This window comes from Rhinichthys klamathensis, unplaced genomic scaffold, assembly GCF_029890125.1.
Source record: "Rhinichthys klamathensis goyatoka isolate OS25496 unplaced genomic scaffold, OSU_Roscu_1.1 h1tg000050l_1, whole genome shotgun sequence".
In the NCBI taxonomy this organism is placed as follows: domain Eukaryota; kingdom Metazoa; phylum Chordata; class Actinopteri; order Cypriniformes; family Leuciscidae; genus Rhinichthys; species Rhinichthys klamathensis.
Genome location: NW_026606596.1, coordinates 2,696,378 through 2,716,643, shown reverse-complemented (window position 1 = coordinate 2,716,643; position 20,266 = coordinate 2,696,378). Strand labels below are relative to the sequence as shown.

The 20,266-nt window shown below is 37.4% G+C and overlaps 3 protein-coding genes across 5 annotated transcripts; all 3 read left to right on the top strand.

The window, feature by feature from the left end:
• The first annotated feature begins 266 nt into the window (after positions 1-266).
• Positions 267-13,520, top strand: vps36 (vacuolar protein sorting 36 homolog). Its single transcript, XM_056247777.1, has 14 exons — positions 267-461; positions 1,475-1,543; positions 1,687-1,757; positions 1,898-2,012; positions 2,200-2,289; positions 3,790-3,876; positions 4,229-4,261; positions 4,366-4,443; positions 9,775-9,909; positions 10,224-10,289; positions 11,411-11,475; positions 11,797-11,881; positions 12,821-12,897; positions 12,986-13,520. Exons 1-14 carry the CDS (start codon positions 366-368, stop codon positions 13,065-13,067), a joined length of 1,149 nt encoding a protein of 382 aa, XP_056103752.1. The 5' UTR covers positions 267-365; the 3' UTR covers positions 13,068-13,520.
• On the top strand, positions 7,008-8,590 carry LOC130082869 (uncharacterized). 3 transcript variants are annotated; one of them, XR_008806796.1, is made up of 3 exons: positions 7,008-7,144; positions 7,353-7,711; positions 8,463-8,590. XR_008806796.1 is itself a non-coding variant. In XM_056247776.1 (3 exons), the coding sequence occupies exons 2-3, from the start codon at positions 7,581-7,583 to the stop codon at positions 8,566-8,568; spliced, it is 888 nt and encodes a 295-aa protein (XP_056103751.1). In that variant the 5' UTR covers positions 7,008-7,144; positions 7,353-7,580; the 3' UTR covers positions 8,569-8,590. The 3 variants fall into 3 exon arrangements, 2 of the variants coding, with proteins under 2 accessions (XP_056103751.1, XP_056103750.1); XM_056247776.1 differs by having other exon boundaries at positions 7,353-8,071; positions 8,172-8,590; XM_056247775.1 differs by lacking the exon at positions 7,008-7,144 and having other exon boundaries at positions 7,169-8,071; positions 8,172-8,590.
• A 912-nt stretch (positions 13,521-14,432) lies between the features above and the next one.
• On the top strand, positions 14,433-19,791 carry LOC130082860 (thrombospondin type-1 domain-containing protein 1). Its single transcript, XM_056247763.1, has 5 exons — positions 14,433-14,475; positions 15,321-15,439; positions 16,964-17,926; positions 18,107-18,265; positions 18,343-19,791. Exons 2-5 carry the CDS (start codon positions 15,382-15,384, stop codon positions 19,788-19,790), a joined length of 2,628 nt encoding a protein of 875 aa, XP_056103738.1. The 5' UTR covers positions 14,433-14,475; positions 15,321-15,381; the 3' UTR covers position 19,791.
• The last annotated feature ends 475 nt before the right edge of the window (positions 19,792-20,266 follow it).

Here is a 20,266-nt window from a genome sequence, read left to right as displayed (position 1 = left end):
ATTTTGAAATAAATGGCTTTTAGTAAATTATTTATATTTTATTATCCATATATTAACTCGGTTGTTGTTTTTAGATTTAAAAAATATCGACAGTTGCTTGTAACAATAACAAACAAATTATGTATGAATACAATTCTCACAATATGAAAACGGAAATATATATATATATATATTAATTGTATTTGTATGACTTTATATAACACGTATTAAATGCAATTGTGTGGCTTTCTTTGAATGGATTGTCATATTTTTGAGACAGGCGCATTCTCGGACATCTTTAGCGGAAGTAAACAGCTGTAGCTTCATGTGTATGTTTAATATGCTCTAGTTCTGTTTTTCACTTTTGTTTTATTATTTTGATAAAAATGGACAGATTTGTTTGGACAAATGGGCTCCTTGAGATGAACGAAACGTTAGTAATTCAACAAAGAGGAGTGAGACTTTACGACGGGGAAGACAAGGTAGTCTAAGCTTAACGTTAGATAGTTCATATGGATTCAGCTGAAAGTTATAAAATGACATCCATGTGGAAGATTCTGTTTTGACAATGATGCATAAGATTATAGATGAAGACAAATATATTTGAGATCATGCATGTTGCTTATTAAAGCTGTTAAAAGGAGAACAAAAATTAAATTTTAGAATTTAATAAATGTATAATACAGAAGACTAACACTTTACAATAAGGTTTCATGGTAACACTTTACAATACGTTTCATTAGTTAACTACATTAGTTAACATTAACTAAGAATAAACAATACTTCTTCAGCATTTGTTAATCTTTGTTAATGTTAATTTCAACATTTACTAATACTTTATTAAAGTCTTGTTAACAGTAGTTAATGCACTGTGAACTAACATGATAATCTTTGTTAATGTTAATTTCAACATTTACTAATACTTTATTAAAATCTTGTTAACAGTAGTTAATGCACTGTGAACTAACATGAACAAACAATGAACAGCTGGATTTGTATTAACTAACTTTAACAAAGATGAACAAAAACAGTAACAAATGTATTGCTCATGGTTAGTTCATGTTAGTTAATACATTAAATAATGTTTAATAAATGAACCTTATTGGAAAGTGTTACCTTTCATTTGTTGAATGTTGACATTAGTTAACTACATCAGCTTCTAAGGCATTTGTTAGCCTTAGTTAATGTTAATTTCAACATTTACTAATACGTTTTTAAAATGAAAAGTTATGTTAACATTAGTTAATGCACTGTGAACTAATGAATGAAAAAACAATGAAGAATTGTGCTTGTATTAACTAACATTGACAAGGATTATTAAATGTTGTAAAGAAATATATCACTTTTAGTTCATGCTAGTTTTAATACAGGACCATTAACAGATGCGACCTTATTGTAAAATGTTACCTAGTAGATAAGATAAAGATATGCTTTACTTAAATGGTGTATATTAATGTTCCGTAATTCACAGATTTCCCTTTTTCCTCGTTGACAGGCTAAACTTGATGTTGGAGCCATTCTTCTCAGTACCCATCGCCTGCTCTGGAGAGACCAGAAGAGTCATGTAATGTCATCTTCAGTATATTTTCTCTGCACTTAAATTGATTCTTCATCTTTTCTTCCTGTCCTTTTGCTTTAAACGAAGAATATTTGAGAGCACAGTGTATTTGCCTACATGTTTGATTCCTCTAATATGTTGTTCTGTAGGAATGCTGTATATGCATACCCTTGTCACAGGTCATATACTTTGAGGAGCAAGCAGCAGGCATCGGAAAGAGGTGACTGCACTGTAGCATCCGCATGCAATTCACACATCTGACATATGGAACATGCAGTAATAATAATGGAAGCTACACCCTGTAAATCTGCTTATTAATCTTTACATTAAAAGTAAATTGTTGCCTTTCAAACCCTGCAGTGCCAAGATTGTTATTCACCTTTATCCATCCCCTGAAAATAAGGAGCCAGGCCCCTACCAGCAGAGCAAGTACTCTTATATAAAGCTGTCCTTCAAGGAACATGGGCAGATTGAGGTCAGTAACTGAAGGAGTGATGTCACAAAAATATTTCACCTGAGATGATGCATGGAGCTAATTACGCCACTAAATCTGGCTTAATACAGTTTGGAGCATAAGCAGTCATGACACTTAGACAGGAACGGAGCAGATGAGGTGTTAGGAAGGTGTAAACAAGGTAACTTGTGCTGTGTTTGATGTGTAGTTTTACAGACGTCTAACAGAAGAGATGACTCAGAAGCGATGGGAGAATACACCCGTCTCACAGCCGATCCCCACAGTAACAGGACCCAAGGTCAGCTCAGACCGAGACTTTGAATGATACTTAATGTTTTAATAATATACAGTACATGGTCAATTTATTGTTTTGTTTTTGTGCTTATTTAAAGATCTGTATTATTTTGTAAATATTTATGTTGATGGCTTAAAACCCTTTTTATAACTATCCAGTGTCATTTTAGTATTATTTATATACTATCATAGTATTTATTAATATTTTGAATAGCTCTTTATATATATATATATATATATATATATATATATATATATATATATATATACTTGGTATCTAATTTTAGTTCAAGTTTTTGTAATTGTTATGTGGATTTGTCATTGTAATTATTATTATTTTTTGTTTATTTAATATTTCTATTTTGTGACGATGCTGTTCAAATACACTACCATTCCAAAGTTTGGTTTCAGTAAAGTACAATTTTGAAAGAAATGTAAACTTTTTTTCAGCAAGTATGCATAGTTTATAGTTTACTTACCCTCAAGTTGTTCCAAACCTGTATGAGTTTCTTTCCTCTGTTGAACACAAAGGAAGATATTTTGAAGAATGTTGGTAACCAAACGATTGATGGACCCCATTAACTTTCATAGTAGGACAACAAATACTTTGGCAGTCAATGGGGACCAGCAACTGTTTAATTACCAACATTCTTTAAAATATCTTCTTTTGTGTTCAGCTGAAGAAGGAAATCATACAGGTTTGGAACAACTTGAGGGTGAGTAAATGATGACAGAATTCTAATTTTTTGGTGAACTATCCCTTTAACTTGAAAGATTTGTATTAAAAAAAAAAGGCTGTTCTTTTGAACTTTCTATTCATCAAAGAATCCTGAAAAACATTTATCACAGTTTACCCAAAAATATTAAGCAGCACAACTGGTTTCAATGTTGATAATAAATGTTTCTTGAGCATCAAATCAGCATATTAAAATGATTTTTGAAGGTTCATGTGACACTGAAGACTGGAGTAATGATGCTGAAAATTCAGCCTGGCCACCCAGGAATAAATAACATTTTTAAATATATTCAAATATAAAGCAGTTATTTTTTAAATTGTAATGATATTTTCCAATATTGCTGTTTTTATTGTATTTTTGATAAAATAGTTGCAGTTTTGATGAGCATAAGATACTTCTTTCAAAAACATAAAACAATTTACCAACCCCAAACTTTTGAATGTTAGTAGGGAATGTTGTTTTACTTTAGATATATTGGTGTATTATATATAATATATATATATAATACACCAATATATCTAAAGTAAAACAACATTCCCTACTAACATATGATAGACAACTTTCACATTTGTATGGCAGTTGTTTAAAGATTGTGTCTCGTAAGGAACACGCAGTAGCCCTGAAACAGTGACCCCTGGGCAAACCCTTTCCTTCCTGTTCCATTGTTATTTGTTTGCATTTTTTTTTTAGTTATTGTTTGTGCGTGGGTGTGCTTAACAACGACTGAGGCTCATTTTTCTCTCTTCTTTTTTCCTGTGGTTCTGTAGGCAGGAAGGACACGTGCAGTGGGCATTGTGGGTATTGAACGGAAGTTGGAGGAGAAAAGAAAAGAGACAGATAAAAACATTTCTGAGGTAAGAAAGAGAAGGTAGCCATATCTAACCTAAAGAGCTCTGGGATACTAGCTTGAGATAATAAGGAAAGCTGTGGCCACAATCAGGCATTGGGTGCCGTGGCCCCCTTTTGAGGGGCCCCTGATGTTGAAAGAAAACGGCACCCTGTGTTTAATGCTAGAAGACCTCATAGCTCTGATTAGTTTCCTGGCACAGCTATAATGGAAGATAAAAAGAGAGTGCACAGCGGTGGGATATCCTGTTAGGTGTGGGCACACCCAGTGATTTACAGGTGATTTTGGCTCTTGATGAAGAGGTATTTTGGATATCACCTTTTTCACATTTCCATTCTTATATCTGTCTCTTCTTTCAGGCCTTTGAGGATCTCAGTAAACTAATGGAAAAGGTCAGTCACTCAGTAGGTCTGGGACTCGGCCTGTTGTCAGGCAGAATACAGCCATGGTCAGGTTTATCGGTCTTGTTTCAGCGACTCACTATCTTTCCCTGTAGGCCAAAGAGATGGTGGAGCTCTCCAGATCCATTGCCAACAAAATCAAAGACAAACAGGGTGACATCACAGAAGATGAGGTGAGCTTAAAGACCCTGAGGGGCCCCAGTGTTTCACTGGGGGGAAAAGAGCAAAACAAATTTGATTGGCTGAGATATTTGACATAAGTCAATCCATAATCACATACTAGATCTTATGCACTACCATTTAAAAGTTTGGGGCAGACTTTTTATTTATGTTTTGTTAAATATTTTTGCTCACCAAGGCTGCATTTATTTGATCAAAAATACAGTAAAAACATTAATACTGTGAAATAGTATTACAATTTATAAGAACTGTATTAGATTTGATATTTTAAATGTAATTTATTCCTGTGATAGCAAAGCTGAATTTTCAGCATCATTACTCCAGTCTTCTAGCCTGGTTAAAACCAGACCATTCTCAGTTGTAACTGAGTTATGGTCTGGCAAAGCGTCATAGACAAATCATTTCCAGAGGGGCGTCACCAACGGACGTCGCGGATAGACCTAAAACTAATCAGAGCGATGAAGGAGATGACGTATGCAGAGCGGTGTGTTGTTCTTTGCTCGGTTTTTAACAAAAAGGGAAACGTTCAAATCGCTTAAAACAGATGCGATAGCTGATTCGAACGAGTGATGTTCGACGGCGGCATCCATCTTTGTAATGTAGGCTACAAAATCTGCTTCAAAATCCCAGCGCTGTCGTCATCGTGTAAAGCCCGCCTCAACGTTTCTGATTGGTGCCTCGATTTCGACGGATTGGAAATGGGCTTGAATGAGCTCTTTGCCAGACTAACTTTCAGAGCAAATCTAAATTTGCCGGAAGTTGTCTGGGTTTTCCCAGGCTACCAGTCTTCAGTTTCACATGATCCTTCAGAAATCATTATAATATGCTGAGTTGGTACATAAGAAACATTTCTTATTATTATCAATGTTGGAAACGGTTATGCTCCTTAATATTTTTCTTGAAACCGTGATTTTTTTTTTCAGGATTCTTTAAAAAATAGAAAGTTCAAAACAACATAATTTATTTGAAAGTAATATTTTGTAACATTATAAATGTCTTTACTGTCACTTTTGATTAATTTGAGCATTCTTGCTGAATAAAAGTAATAAAATAAATTATTCTTTTTTTTATCTTGCTGACCCCAAACATGTGATTTGCTAGTGTATATACACATATGAACTTGTAAGTGGAGGTTGTTGCCTTTTTATAAGGCTGTTTCCTCCTCAAAGTCTATTACTGCTTTTATCCTGCTTAAGTTAATAGGCTTTCTTAGATTACATGTAGATAACAGCTGCTATGTGTAAGCAATAAGGTACGAGAGGCTGTGCTGTATCGTGAATAAGTAACGGCTGAAGGGCGTTGTTAGGCACGACGCGAAGCGGAGTGCCTGCAACCCCTTCAGCCGTTACTTATTCACGATACAGCACTTGCCTCGAGTACCTTATTGCTTTTATAAAACGGTTACCACACAATATTAAAGAAAAAAAAAATATTAGTGGAAATTTCATGGAAGTTAAATCAATAAAAGCATTAAAAGCATTCCTTCCGCTAGAAAAAAAATAGTCCCTGACCGTGAACAACAACGTTCCAATGTGTAATATGCATGAAAGCTCAAATAAAAACAACAAACCGTTCTCAAACTTGTCTCATTCTTTTTATTTTTTACAACACAATATTTGTGAAATTTCCTCACACAAATAGGCATAGCTTATCTCTCAGCATGAGAAAACGTTTACTTTTTTGTTTATTCCGTTATTTTCTCTCTGCACTAAACTAAATATTTACATAGCCTATAAATAAAAACACAAGGGCACATATTTTGATAGATAACAGTTAGGTCTTTAATCTATTTTATTAATGTTATCAATTCAGTTATTAAAATGCCTAACAAGAGATTCTTTTTTATTGTTGTTTATTTAAATGTATTTGAACATCTCCGTTAATTGTGCACGCATTAAATATTTGTCTCATTTCAATCGGCTCCACTGTGGTGATATTTAACGCGGTTCTCTTTAGTTGGGGCTCAGCACTGTCAGCAGTGTTTCACTGTCGGCAGTGATTTGTGTAAACCTTTGAGGTGCCTGCTGCTTTACAAATTCTCTGCAACATTGTTGCGAGGTAGTTCACACCCATAGGCTCTCTTGTGTACCTGCAACAGTCAAAAACGAGAAAAAACTTTAACACAACAAGATTTAACACAAATTATAAATAGCTAATATGATTTATGTGCCGCTGCGTGATCTACGTACCAAACACATTTAGAGAGGTTTTGCTTTTTGGGGTGAAGGTAAAAAGCAGGGGGGTTAGATGGCAGAAGAGAAACGTACTTCTCTAGAGAGGCAACGGGACAAAGCGGGTTCCCAGTTTGTTGGAACATGAAGCCACGCCTGCTCTCCTTATTTCTGTCATGTGGGTCCTTATGGTTTTTTGTGTCTTCATTGAAGCTCATTGTGACATACTTTACACCATTTTCGTTTGTTAAAATGCGGAATGAGTCTGGAATGAGTTCTCGGTTCCCCTCTTTTCCTCTACGTCCGAAGTGTAACTGCACGTCAAACCAGACTTTGTTAACGAGTCCTTCAGGTGTGTTAGGATTAAGCGCAAAGTAAGTATTGTTATAAAACGGTTAGTTACAATCCTTGATTCTGATTGGTCAATAGCTGTGCTTTATTCACGATAAAACACGGCTATGACCGCTTCACCCAACGGTTCTATTTATCACTGCGCCCTTAGCAACACCCTTAGCAACCACACGTATCAACATAAACAGACAAAAAACGTAAGAATTAAAAAGGCTAAAATGTTTAAAGTAAATTTCGATTTATTAGGTGGCATGACGATGGATAAGTGGTTTGAGGAACAATTTGTAGAGACTTCTACAAATATGAACCGTCATGCTGAAGTGCTGAAATGTAACATTGATACATTCGAGAAGACTCGTAATGAAAAAAATACCGTGCAGCAAACCCAATGGGCAGTGAAATGCTTCGGTGACTGGTGTAGTGAAAAGGGTTGCAGCATTGATTTTAAACAAATCACCAAGACGGAACTCAACGCACTTCTCCGTGACTTCTACGGAACTGTCAGAAGCTCCAAAGGCGAAAAATATGGGATCAGTAGCTATGTAGCGTTACGTGCGGGTGTGAACAGATTCCTGAATGATCCACCTTTGAGTTTGTCCTGGTGTCTGATGAGAGACAGCGAATTCACCTCATCCAATAATGTTTTCGTTGGAGTCGTAAAGACAATGAGAAGAGAGGGTCGTGATAAAACGGAGCATCACACATCGATTTCTACGAAAGATTTCAGCACCATAAAACTGTCCGATGCGCTTAATCCTAACACACCTGAAGGACTCGTTAACAAAGTCTGGTTTGACGTGCAGTTACACTTCGGACGTAGAGGAAAAGAGGGGAACCGAGAACTCATTCCAGACTCATTCCGCATTTTAACAAACGAAAATGGTGTAAAGTATGTCACAATGAGCTTCAATGAAGACACAAAAAACCATAAGGACCCACATGACAGAAATAAGGAGAGCAGGCGTGGCTTCATGTTCCAACAAACTGGGAACCCGCTTTGTCCCGTTGCCTCTCTAGAGAAGTACGTTTCTCTTCTGCCATCTAACCCCCCTGCTTTTTACCTTCACCCCAAAAAGCAAAACCTCTCTAAATGTGTTTGGTACGTAGATCACGCAGCGGCACATAAATCATATTAGCTATTTATAATTTGTGTTAAATCTTGTTGTGTTAAAGTTTTTTCTCGTTTTTGACTGTTGCAGGTACACAAGAGAGCCTATGGGTGTGAACTACCTCGCAACAATGTTGCAGAGAATTTGTAAAGCAGCAGGCACCTCAAAGGTTTACACAAATCACTGCCTTCGCAGCACCATGGTGCAGAGATTGTCCGATGCTGGTCTCGAATCGAGGGAAATTATGTCTGTGAGTGGACATAAGTGTGAAAGTTCACTACAGAGCTACTGGAGGCCAAACTTAAAACAAAGAAAGCACTGGAGCGACATTCTTGCTGCAACAGAAAACACTGCTGACAGTGCTGAGCCCCAACTAAAGAGAACCGCGTTAAATATCACCACAGTGGAGCCGATTGAAATGAGACAAATATTTAATGCGTGCACAATTAACGGAGATGTTCAAATAAATTTAAATAAACAACAATAAAAAAGAATCTCTTGTTAGGCAGCATTTTAATAACTGAATTGATAACATTAATAAAATAGATTAAAGACCTAACTGTTATCTATCAAAATATGTGCCCTTGTGTTTTTATTTATAGGCTATGTAAATATTTAGTTTAGTGCAGAGAGAAAATAACGGAATAAACAAAAAAGTAAACGTTTTCTCATGCTGAGAGATAAGCTATGCCTATTTGTGTGAGGAAATTTCACAAATATTGTGTTTGTAAAAAATAAAAAGAATGAGACAAGTTTGAGAACGGTTTGTTGTTTTTATTTGAGCTTTCATGCATATTACACATTGGAACGTTGTTGTTCACGGTCAGGGACTATTTTTTTTCTAGCGGAAGGAATGCTTTTAATGCTTTTATTGATTTAACTTCCATGAAATTTCCACTAATAATTTTTTTTTTCTTTAATATTGTGTGGTAACCGTTTTATAAAAGCAATAAGGTACTCGAGGCAAGTGCTGTATCGTGAATAAGTAACGGCTGAAGGGGTTGCAGGCACTCCGCTTCGCGTCGTGCCTAACAACGCCCTTCAGCCGTTACTTATTCACGATACAGCACAGCCTCTCGTACCTTATTGCTTACTTATAGCTATCTGTTTAGTTTTATTTAGCCTATATGCACAGGTATGCCTCTAATAGGGTGTATATCAATCCTTCTCTTTTGAATAAAATATTACATTTGATCATGTATGTATATTTGTCATTTTCTCTGGCTCAGTGGAGTGTCTATAAGTCCAAAGCTTGGAAAACATTGGCAGTGTAATCCACACAGAGCCCAGAAATCCCAGTGGCTCGCAACATACACTTTGCACAGGGATGTCAAGGGCTGGGAAATGAGACCGTGACACAAATAGAACTTAGAATCGAGCTGAAAAGCAGCCAGGATTGAGACCCACCAATCAGAGCGCATATGGTGCATGTTTCTTAAGTGCAGGATTGCATCCAAATGGACACATATAAATATTTATTGGACAGAAAATGACCTGTTATTACACAAGTCCATAATCAGATGAGGAAAAAAACTTTGGCACATCTCAAAATGAGTAGATGCAAAATGTTGAAATGTTGACGTTCACATGCTAAAACTGGCTGTTAGAAATTCGCAGTGTTGTTAGAAGGCTATATATTTAGTGTAGAGCTGCAATTAAATTAGTCATGTTTGTTTTGTGTGCCTTCTGACAGACCATCCGTTTCAAGTCTTATTTGCTGAGTATGGGTATAGCCAACCCAGTGACCAGAGAGACACACGGCTCTGGCACACAGTACCACATCCAACTCGCCAAACAGCTGGGAGACATGCTGCAAGCCCCACTGGAGGTGATAAACCGTGCGTGTTTATATGCATCTCTATGATTTCTATGAAACATGCTTATCAGATCTAGATCTATATTCTTCTTAGTACAGTAATTGCAACTGAGTTTAATATTTCATATCTGTTTGTTGATTTATTTGGTGAGTATTAATCATGATAATGTACAGTCAGCTCATCATTATCTCAAAAATCTTAATTTTGTTGGGGTTTAATTTGTAATAATGATCAGCTGGCTGTACATTTTGTCATTATGTGAATTTTATCCTTCCTTCCTTAGTCTTCCTCTGCCTCTACTGATCTTTATTATCTGTCTCTGTAGGAGCGTGGAGGAATGATGGCCCTCACTGAAGTGTACTGTCTGGTGAACAGAGCCCGTGGGATGGAGGTAAGATGAATCTGGACCGCTACAATCAAGACAGAAGCTGAATCAGTGTTAATCAGATCTGATCCTGATCTTCTTCCAGCAGCATTAAGAGTGAAGCTGATGATGGAACAGCCATCTGGAGAGTAGAGAGCAAACTCTCACATGAAATCAGAGCATGACGTGTTTGCATGTATATGACTACATCACCGCGTTTTGTAAAACTAGCTCTCAGGTTCATCTCTGGGGTATGCTAACTTTATTAACATAAGAAAAAACTCAAAAACGTTTAAATTATTAATACGTAGGCATAAGAACCTTCTGATTAGACTTCCATGGGGGGAGAGAGACTTTTCTTATTCTGTTTTATTTACAGTATATACATCTATTTATTTATTTTAATATTATTATTATTTTATTTACTATTTATTGATTTGTTTTTTAGGGTTCTTCTAGTGGCTTTTATTATTAATAAAAGTTCAATGTTTCAATTGAAAAATGTTTTATCTGCCAAATCAAGCTCATATGCTGCAGCCAACATGCAGGGAAAAATAATTTAAAAGATAATTTGACCATTGTATCATAGCAAGGTCAGTTCAGGGTTAAAAATGTCATGTGTTGTGACTCTACAAAACCTAATATTTTTAAATAAAAAATTCTAAATATTAACAAGAAAAAAATATTACCTTGAAAAATACACCACTGTATAAAAGTTTGTAATATTTTTTGTTATATTTTTTAGAAAGTTCAAAAGAACAGCATGTATTTGAAATGCAAATCTTTAACATAATAAATGTCTTTACTATGACTTTTGATCAATTTAGTGCATCCTTGCTGAATAAAAGTATCCATTTCTTTAAAAAATATCATACTAAGCATTAAGTGGTAGAATATATTTAAAAAACATTTAGAAAATAATGAGTAAGATGTGTACACGTGTAAGGAAAATATTTTTTTGACCTTTACTTGATGGTTACACCCCAATACATTTTTAGAGTCATTACATTTATTTGAAATGTCTCATATGAAATATGCAGAAAGATCAATGTAGTTGTAGTATGTAGTTTTTTTTTTTGATAAATATTTTACAAACATTCTGGATAAATCCTTTCAAGACGAATAACCTCTCGCAAATTTCTTCCCAGCTTCTCTCTCCGGAGGACTTGGTCAATGCCTGCAAGGTGTTTGAGTCACTGAAACTTCCTCTACGGTAAGGGTGTGAGCATTTATATTTGTATGTGTGATTGCGCGAGTAAACGTGAACGAATGTGCATGTGTCTGTACGAGCCAGGCTTTGTAGGCAGAGGCGGGTCAGCGTGGGATCGGTCAGCCACTTCCTGGCAGATTTCCTGTTTTCGGGACCCATGTCCGCCCTCTGTCTGTTGGCTGCATTTTCCAACTTTCAAAAGAAAACAACCATTTGACTCATAAACCACAGTTCGGTTGCATACAATTAGATTATGAAGTAGTAATGTCTTGTTGGGTTCTTAAGTAACCAGCAACAAAAACCACATTTTTCTTTCCCTGTCAGGTTGCGAGTATTTGACAGCGGGGTGATGGTTGTTCAACTCCAGTCCCACAGTGAAGAGGAAATGATTGCCTCAGCTCTAGATAACGTGAGTGTCATGCCATCATTTTCCCCCATCTGTGAAATCACTTATGTGGCCGTTCAAACATCATGCAGAAACTTTCTGTCATGTTTAATTACGGGTTATTAGAGTGGAAATTGGATCGGATCTATAACCACAAACTTGTACAGCCAATTCCTTCCTCTTCTATTGAATGGTCGTGGTCAGAGAGTGAGAGAGGCTTCCCATTTCATTCTCCTAGAAATTGCATGAAATGAACCACCTTCAAAGTGTTTTGGACAAGACACAGCTAGCAGATGTGATTGGGGGTGGTGTTTTAGGTCAAAGAACTGGAACGTGAGGCGTGTCAGATTAGAAATTTCCATCTCTGAAGAGTCCAAGACAGATGTGGTAAAGGAGAGGAATGTTCAAAAAAACAAAGCATATTTGAAGATCGTTTGACATGAGATGGCAATTATTGCTCTATTCACATTGTTTCAGCTATTAGATTTGGTATATATATAACCTGTCAAGATCATAACTGGGTCATATTTCACACTAAAATAAGAATCAGAAAATAGATTTTGCTCAAAGAAAATGAAGCCTTTAAAATATTAAGTAACCATTAAAATGGTTTGCTTTGCAATGTCATTTTCATTATGTCTTTTCAATGTTTCCCCAAAAAATGGCCATTACCGTAATGCAAAAAACAATGAAAAAATGATGTATTATTTAAAGTATAAACTATTTATATAGCATGGTTGTAGCTATTGTATTTTAGATTATTTGGACTTAATTGTATGTTTGTGTAAATCACAATTATTATAATTTTTTTTACTATGAATAAATAAATAAATAATAAATTAATTCTTCAGTCAGTGTATTGTGATAATGAGGATTTTGCAATAATCTAAAAACACGGAGGGGTGGTTTTATTGGGAATGCATTTGGTTTAATTGAGGTTTCCTTCTCTTTTGATTTTCCCAGGTGTCTGATAAAGGCTCCCTCACTGCTGAAGAGTTTGCCAAGCTGTTGGGACTGTCAGTTCTCCTTGCTAAAGAAAGGTACAGGAGACATCCTTTTCCTTATTTCATCAATAATTCATCTCTCAAGTGTCTTCACGGTATTTTGATGTATTATTCTCTTTTACAGGTTGTTATTAGCTGAAAAAATGGGTCACTTGTGCCGAGACGATTCAGTAGAAGGTCTGCGATTTTATCCCAACCTGTTCTGACGCACAAGGCCGATATGTTATCGAACCTTGCTGGCTCTCAGCTCCTGTTGGCCCCAGATCCCTCTCAGAACTGCTAACTGATTAGCTCTCGCTCTGGACACAAGTGGGCACCCACTTTCCACTGTGTTTGTCAATAGGGTCTTTCATGAATGTTGGTTAAGGTTACTGCATTCTTCTGTGTGTAAGATGTTTAGTGATTTCCACAGCCTTTAACGAATAGGGAATTACAGAAATGATCATGCAGAGGATGCAGTTTCTTGTTGGAATCAGTTATGTTGATACTGTGTGTGATTCCAGCACATTCAATGCGGTTAGATTGTCAATAAAAATATGTAGGTAATTTTGCATTACATATACCAGTACATCAAGACGTGGAAAAGAAACAGGAAATCTTGTGATTTTATACTCAGGAAAAAACTGTTAGTGCTAAAATAATTAGAAAATTCATCTGACACTCTTGGTGAGAAAATTCATCTGACACTCTTCTTTCCCCTAATGGAAACATAAAGTCTTCCACACTTATTTTGGAACATTACGTAAAAATAATTATTCTTTAAAAAAAAAAAAAATCTGTCTTTGGTTTTTCTTTCATGTGTTCATTTATCTTTCTTGATTATTTCTGGTGTATTATGTTCTGTTCATTGGTGTTTTTTATTCTTGTTTATTATATCAGATGTTTCACCAACGTCGTTGGTCTTTTTTGGCACTAATTGCTAATACTGAGGAATTTAATAATACTGTTTTTCTAAGGTCTATTCCACCGAAACATGTGAGTCAGTAATGACAACTGAGATTACAATGAGTAGATTGTTCCTAAATATAGTTTAATATATTAATGCACTTCAAAGTTTACCTGAAATGTCAAGTTCATCTTGAGACAGACCTCCCCATTGTGAGGAGATTTATTGAGGAGAGGGTATTTTATATTAAGCAGATGATTCACTGCTTACTTCTGACATTTATGTTTGGTAACATGAACTATAGTAGCGGATTGGCTGTATTAGAGCAAGCAGAAACCTCTGCGCGGTCACACAGAACTTTGTGGTGGGATTTCTATTGAAATGGACGTGTGTAATATGCATTTTTTTCTCTCGGGAGTCGGAATTAGTAGTATTCAACGCAGTTCTTCGTAATTCGTCGGCCAGACGTAAATACTAAATAGATTTTTGTGGAGACCAGACCGCATTCTAACTTAATTTCCCTAATAACAACCAGTGGAGGAAGCAAGACAACGCGCGCTCACGGTCGCGCAGTCTCTGAATTGTGGGCGCGCTCACGAGAACGCGTCTCAGAGCAGGACCGCTCCGTGACGTTCAATCATTTAACGCTCATAAACAAAACTCACGGTAATCTTTCAGCCCCATAAGGATACAAGAACAGACGGTATTCATCCGACTCAATGTCAAATGTAAGTAAACTACTTCTAACATCTACGTCTATATATAGGTATTATATATATATTTAGGCTACTTTTAATTTGCGCATGTTTGACTGGTTTCGTTCATAAGTGGTAGAATGCACGATTTTTTTGTTTTGATAATACTTATTTTTACAGTGTCCTTTACTCACGTTACATATAGTTCCTATAGTAATTAGCCTACTATAAATTATACATAGCCTAATTACATGCAACTAATCCTAATCTAAACCCTATAGTAAGTACATGTAGTTAATTAGCCTAATAACAACCTACTCAGTAGGCTACTTAAATGTATAATTACACTGTAACAATTAACGACACCTTAAAATAAAGTGTAACCGTTTTTTTATTATTGTTTTGTAATAGATCAGTGTTATAGGCTACATATCTGGAAATGCTTATATTGTGTTTTTATAGTGTTCACGTGTATATAGTGTCACAACAACAATTTAGCCTATATATAATATTTCTATTTTTACGATAAAATAGGCTAATTAATGAAAAATATATACATATGGAATTTATATAGCCTATGTATAAAAAAAAATTCATGGTTGAACCTTGCTCAATAATTTATGGACACAATACATTTAAAAGAAATAAAGAAAAGACATTGTGTGTAGCATATTTTATGAAATGAAAATGTATATGTATGCAGCTACTGAATAGTCTATGTACTATGTGTTAAAATGTGAGATTATCAAGAAGATATTCAAATTCATTTTCCACCAATTGATAGTCCAATGAAAGAGTCAAGTGACTGCACAAACTGGTATTGAGAATGAACGTATTTGATTCATCCCTTGTGTCTGATTGAATTGTGTCTATTTCAGGACAGCGAGAATAATAGTGGTTTGGGGTGATGCGGACAAATAAGAGGCTGCATACGTCGGAATGACACAGGGTTTCCTTACAGCAACCCCATTTGTGCTGCTCTTCCTGTTGGGATTTGGTGAGAAGGCGTTCTTGCATTTAAAGAAGTTTATCCTGCATGCACTCTAAAAAATGCTGGGTTGTTTCAACCCAAATTTGGGTCAAATATGGACAAACCCAAATGTTGGGTTAAAAATGCAATTAAAAAATTTACAGTTGAAAGTGAAAGTTGAAGTTGGGTTAAAATTTGAAATTACATTTTTAACCCAACATTTGGTTTTGTCCATATTTTACCCAAATTTGGGTTCAAACAACCCAGCATTGTTTAGAGTGTGGCAAATCAGCTTTTATAGAAAATAATGCCCCTAACAAGCAAACTAAAGGCGACTGTGGAAAGGAAAAGAACTCCAAACAATGCAACAGGTGTAATAAAATATGTAGTTCTCATTACATCTTCAGGGATCATGACAACGGCACAAATTTTCAGTTATATGTTCCAAATTCCCTGCTTCTCATGCCAAAATAATGTTTAAATGAAGATCAGTGATTGGCAGTTTCAAGTGCACCGTGGTGAATCGGGTTCAGTTGGAGAGTAAAATGGAGGGAGGGGGAAGGGAGGGTCACTGACTTTTCCTGCACTCTCTTCCCCTGGATGCATTTGTTTTTTCTGCAGGAAGTGACCCACACACACACACAAAGTCTGTAAATCACAATGCCTCCAAGTTCTCATACTCCAGTAGAACTTATCTTAAACTTGAAAACTTAACTTGAGAACTTATTATTATTAACTTGAGAACTTATTATTATTAAGTAGTATAATGCCTTCTATTTTCATCTGGCATAAAATGCACAACCTGAAATGTAAAGAAAAGATATGGTAATGTCAGAGACAAACCATGAGGTCTAATCCAGGTCTGATTAAGAAACAATTTAGTTAAAGCATGGCCTGGTTGATGTGAGTGCTCCGTCACAATGGTGCTGTAGTGCACCAAAAAGGTACAAGGTTATCACTGGGACAGTGGTACCCTTTAAAACAGTTCTAAAATATAATTTAGGCACTTTTATGTACACTTTTGGTACCAATATGTACCTTTGAGGTATATGCATTCTTTTGGTACAAAGATGTACATTTTGAAAGGGTACCGTCCCAGTGACAGCTACGTTGTTTTCTGAGTGTGCCATACTTAGTAGCAATAAAGCCAAAAAAGTTACATTTCTTCCAGGCCTAGTTAGCAGTCATCTAGCTTTTTTAGTGATCTGACCCAGAAAAGGGCCACTACCAGAGACTTAGTCTCTAGTGTTGGACATATAGTTTTGGACCCAAACCACACAGAACAGCCTTGTAATTGCATTGCAGCATGCTAGCAACCACTCAGAATACCTTAGCAAACGCATAGCAACACTCTGGCAACCACCAATAGCATCAGTGCAAGTTTTGCATGGGCAAGGATTACTTAAATAAATTTAAGAAAATGTAAAAATCTACTTATAAGGAGAAGATTCTTGACTCCTTGACACATTTTAATTCCACAGGTTCATTACATTTTGCCTACTATGTTTTAAGTCTATTAATTGGTTTCAATTTATATTTTCTTTCCCATAGCGATGGCTGGTATCAATCTCTGGCCATCAATGCACATTGCCTTGAGCAATGCCAGTGTGCTTGTGGATTACAACACTGAAAGCAACTTCACCAACCACAGACTGACAGTGTCATTGATTGACATTGACATGAATGTTACAGTGCTCTCCAGGTCACTTCTCTTTAACCAATCAGAAGGGTCACTGGAGTTTAACTGCTCCTGCTTCCTGTATGCAGGTAATTTCAGATTCAGACTGGAGCAGAAGCACAACCTTGACGTGTCTAACAGAAGTGCCATCTGGTGGTGGAGTCCTGTTCTGCATGTGCACTGGCCCACCTTTCACCTGGCTGTGGATCGTGGCAGCAACAACCAGAGTTCTAATGACATTAGGATAGGTGTGTACACTAATGACCACTTCCATTCTTGTTCTAGCAGCAAAGCTTCAACTCTCCACCTCGACGTCAGCTACCTTGAACAAGACCAGATTAGGGGGAACACCATTGAGAAGGTGCAGAACCGGACAAGACACGATATCAAAGTAGTTAGGTCACAACATGTGGAGATGCCATGTGCGTCCTCTCTGACAGAGCGTGGCTTCATCAAGATCTCCATAAAATCCCCTGTCACCCAGCAAGACATTAAATCCTCTGGTCCTCTTTACCTGTCCAGCATGTTCGCCTACAAGCTTCATGTGGATAACATTTACAAAAGTGGATGTGAGGGAGCAGTGTCTGTTCGTCTAATCGCTCCTCCCTGTACAGTTACAATTGGAAAAGTTCTGCTTTATAAGGAAGAGAGTAACAACAACAAGGCCATTTCTTCTCACATGGCTTTCAACTTCCTCACGCAAGGGGAGAATGAGACTGAGTTTAACTGCTCCATCTTTGACCCCGGCAGAAATAAGTACTGCTTCCATTTCACACTCGTCTACAGTCAGGCTCCCAGTTTAGCACACACCTGTGTGATTGTGCAAAGGCATACAAGTGAGTCTGCTTTTACCTGTTGTGCATCTACAAAACATAGCTATTTTAATCTGGAATTAGCATTACTTACATTGTCAATTAGAAAATCAATTTAGTAATGTAATTTAAGATGTTTATGTGTGTAATATTCAGTATTTTTAATGTATTTTCTATCTCCAATACCGTATCATTGCCCTGAAGAAATGTGGGGACCGTGGCAGCCATGGAGTGGTTGTAGTGTGACGTGTGGTGAAGGGGTGCGAGAGCGTGTCCGTGAATGTCTGCTGCCCTCTAGTGGTGGGATGCAATGCACTGGCATGGTTAGGGAGCAGTCTCACTGTTCGTTAGAAGACTGCACTGGTAAACATTTTACTTACTTTTTTATCTATTTTATTTTTTGACATCTGAACAAACCTTTTTTTTGTTTGTTTTTTTAGAGGAGCTTCCCCCTCCACCCCTCACTCCACCGCCAGCTGCAAGCACACCCCTAGCTGGGAATCTAGTGGTAGTGGCTGGGATTTCCCTGTGCCTGGCTGTGATTCTGGCCACCATCTTTATCACAGTGTGGAGAAAACTCTGCCGTGCTCCAAAGTGCAGCTCCATGCGCCGTGGCTCTCTGCACTCTCCCAGTGGCCGAAAGAACTCTGATGAAGCTTCTATCTGTGGTCACAGCATGCAGAGACCCAGTTTCTCTGAAAGTCTCCAGGCAGCTCCTCTACAGAAGGGATTTACCTTTCCTGCAAAGCAGGCACCTTCGGACCAAGGTGTGTTGGCTTGTCAACAGAGCATGTCCCTTCCTCTTCCCCTTTCTCAAGACCCAGAGAGAATGTCTCCTTCAGGCCAAAAGATCTTTCCCCCTATTTTTGGCTACCGCTTGGCTCAACAGCAGCTCAAGGAAATGAAGAAGAAGGGCTTAAGAGAGGCCACTAAAGTCTACCATGTGTCCCAGAGTCCAGTCGATGACACCGTGCTAGAGGCAACGGCTTCAACCCCTGCCGGTCTAACTCCCGCACCCCAAGAACTTGACAGCCCGGAAGAGTCAAGCAGCAGCCACTTCCGCATAAGGTCTCCCTTTCCAGAACCTACGTGGTCTCCCAAAAACAATGCTTTATCGGATAGACAAAAGGTGGACTTGTTGCTGGGTCCACCGAAGTCTGCATTTAGTGCTAACATCCGTCGTCTCGAGCGCACAGCAGACTGGGTGGAGATGGTAGAGCGTAGTAGAGTGCCCTACTCCAAGAATCCCAATTTCAGGAGATCCTCAAGTTTCCACGAGAACAACCAGCAGCAGTTTCCCCTGTCCCGACCCTACCGAGAAAGAAGCATGACCCAGGTGACTCCTCGCCAAATACCAGAGGGGAGCTGTAGAAGCAGAACCTGGGAGCATACGCTTCCTGAACTTGAGGTCTGGTCTTGTTCCAGTCCTAGAATGACTGATAGCTCAGTGGACCACAGGAGAAGACCATGGGTTGAAACTCCTCCATCTCAATCAAACTCGAAAGATTCAGTTCCAGTGACACCAACAAAAGAGCCCTTGGTGGATCGTCATCATGTGGCCAGGAGCCCATCTTCCGCACTGGATCGAGCTGAACGGGCAGAACAGAACTGGAGCAGAAGAGGTCCCTCGCCTATCCAGAGGAACATACTAGCCAGGAAGCTACGAGAAGCTAATTCATCTACCTGCCAAAGACAACGCAGTTCCACATTCTCTACCTCAGACCAGCGCAGGGGACGCTGTCGCAGCCTTCCTCTCTCTGCAGACTACAGCAACTCCCCATATAGTCTAACAGAATCAGAACAGCACATGATGGACATTTCTGGATACTTGGGTGAGGATGATGGAGTAGAGGTTGTGAGCATTCATAAACTTCATAACAATTCATAAACAATCCATAAACAATCCTGCATTTCTGGGAGGTTCTGACACTCTCCCGAAGCAAACTTTAGCAAAGCTTTATTGGAATGAAGCAGGTTATTTTGCTTCATGTGGACTTTATATCCTTGTGCTTCAAGTGAAATCTATGATCAATTTTTATTTATAGGGGTTTGACTATTAATTTGAAAAGCCATTTTTGATATTATCCATACCTTAAGAATGACATACTTTGGATTTGTTTGTACACTGGAAAATGTGAATTCTCAGGTTTTGCATGACAGATGAAAATATACATACAGTAAATGTAAATATGAATTTATTATCTGAATGTTTCTTTTTACTGTTGACCACGTTAGAGATACATTACAAAAATAGTCTGATACATAATCTCAATCAAGACTTTCAGTATGTTTAGATGTTGATTTATTATGGTACATATTTTTTACTAAGATTGCTATTATATGAATGCATGCAAAGTTAAAATA

Excerpts from the sequence above, each read along its gene's own strand:
- LOC130082869 (XM_056247775.1), top strand. The coding sequence starts at position 7,191 with ATGTTTAAAGTAAATTTCGATTTATTAGGTGGCATGACGATGGATAAG. Across the intron at positions 8,072-8,171 it reads AACCTCTCTAAATGTGTTTG|GTACACAAGAGAGCCTATGG; the intron begins GTACGTAGATCA and ends TGACTGTTGCAG.
- vps36 (XM_056247777.1), top strand. The coding sequence starts at position 366 with ATGGACAGATTTGTTTGGACAAATGGGCTCCTTGAGATGAACGAAACG. Across the intron at positions 9,910-10,223 it reads TGCTGCAAGCCCCACTGGAG|GAGCGTGGAGGAATGATGGC; the intron begins GTGATAAACCGT and ends CTGTCTCTGTAG. Across the intron at positions 11,882-12,820 it reads TTGCCTCAGCTCTAGATAAC|GTGTCTGATAAAGGCTCCCT; the intron begins GTGAGTGTCATG and ends TGATTTTCCCAG.
- LOC130082860 (XM_056247763.1), top strand. The coding sequence starts at position 15,382 with ATGACACAGGGTTTCCTTACAGCAACCCCATTTGTGCTGCTCTTCCTG. Across the intron at positions 17,927-18,106 it reads GATTGTGCAAAGGCATACAA|AAATGTGGGGACCGTGGCAG; the intron begins GTGAGTCTGCTT and ends ATTGCCCTGAAG. Across the intron at positions 18,266-18,342 it reads TTCGTTAGAAGACTGCACTG|AGGAGCTTCCCCCTCCACCC; the intron begins GTAAACATTTTA and ends TTGTTTTTTTAG.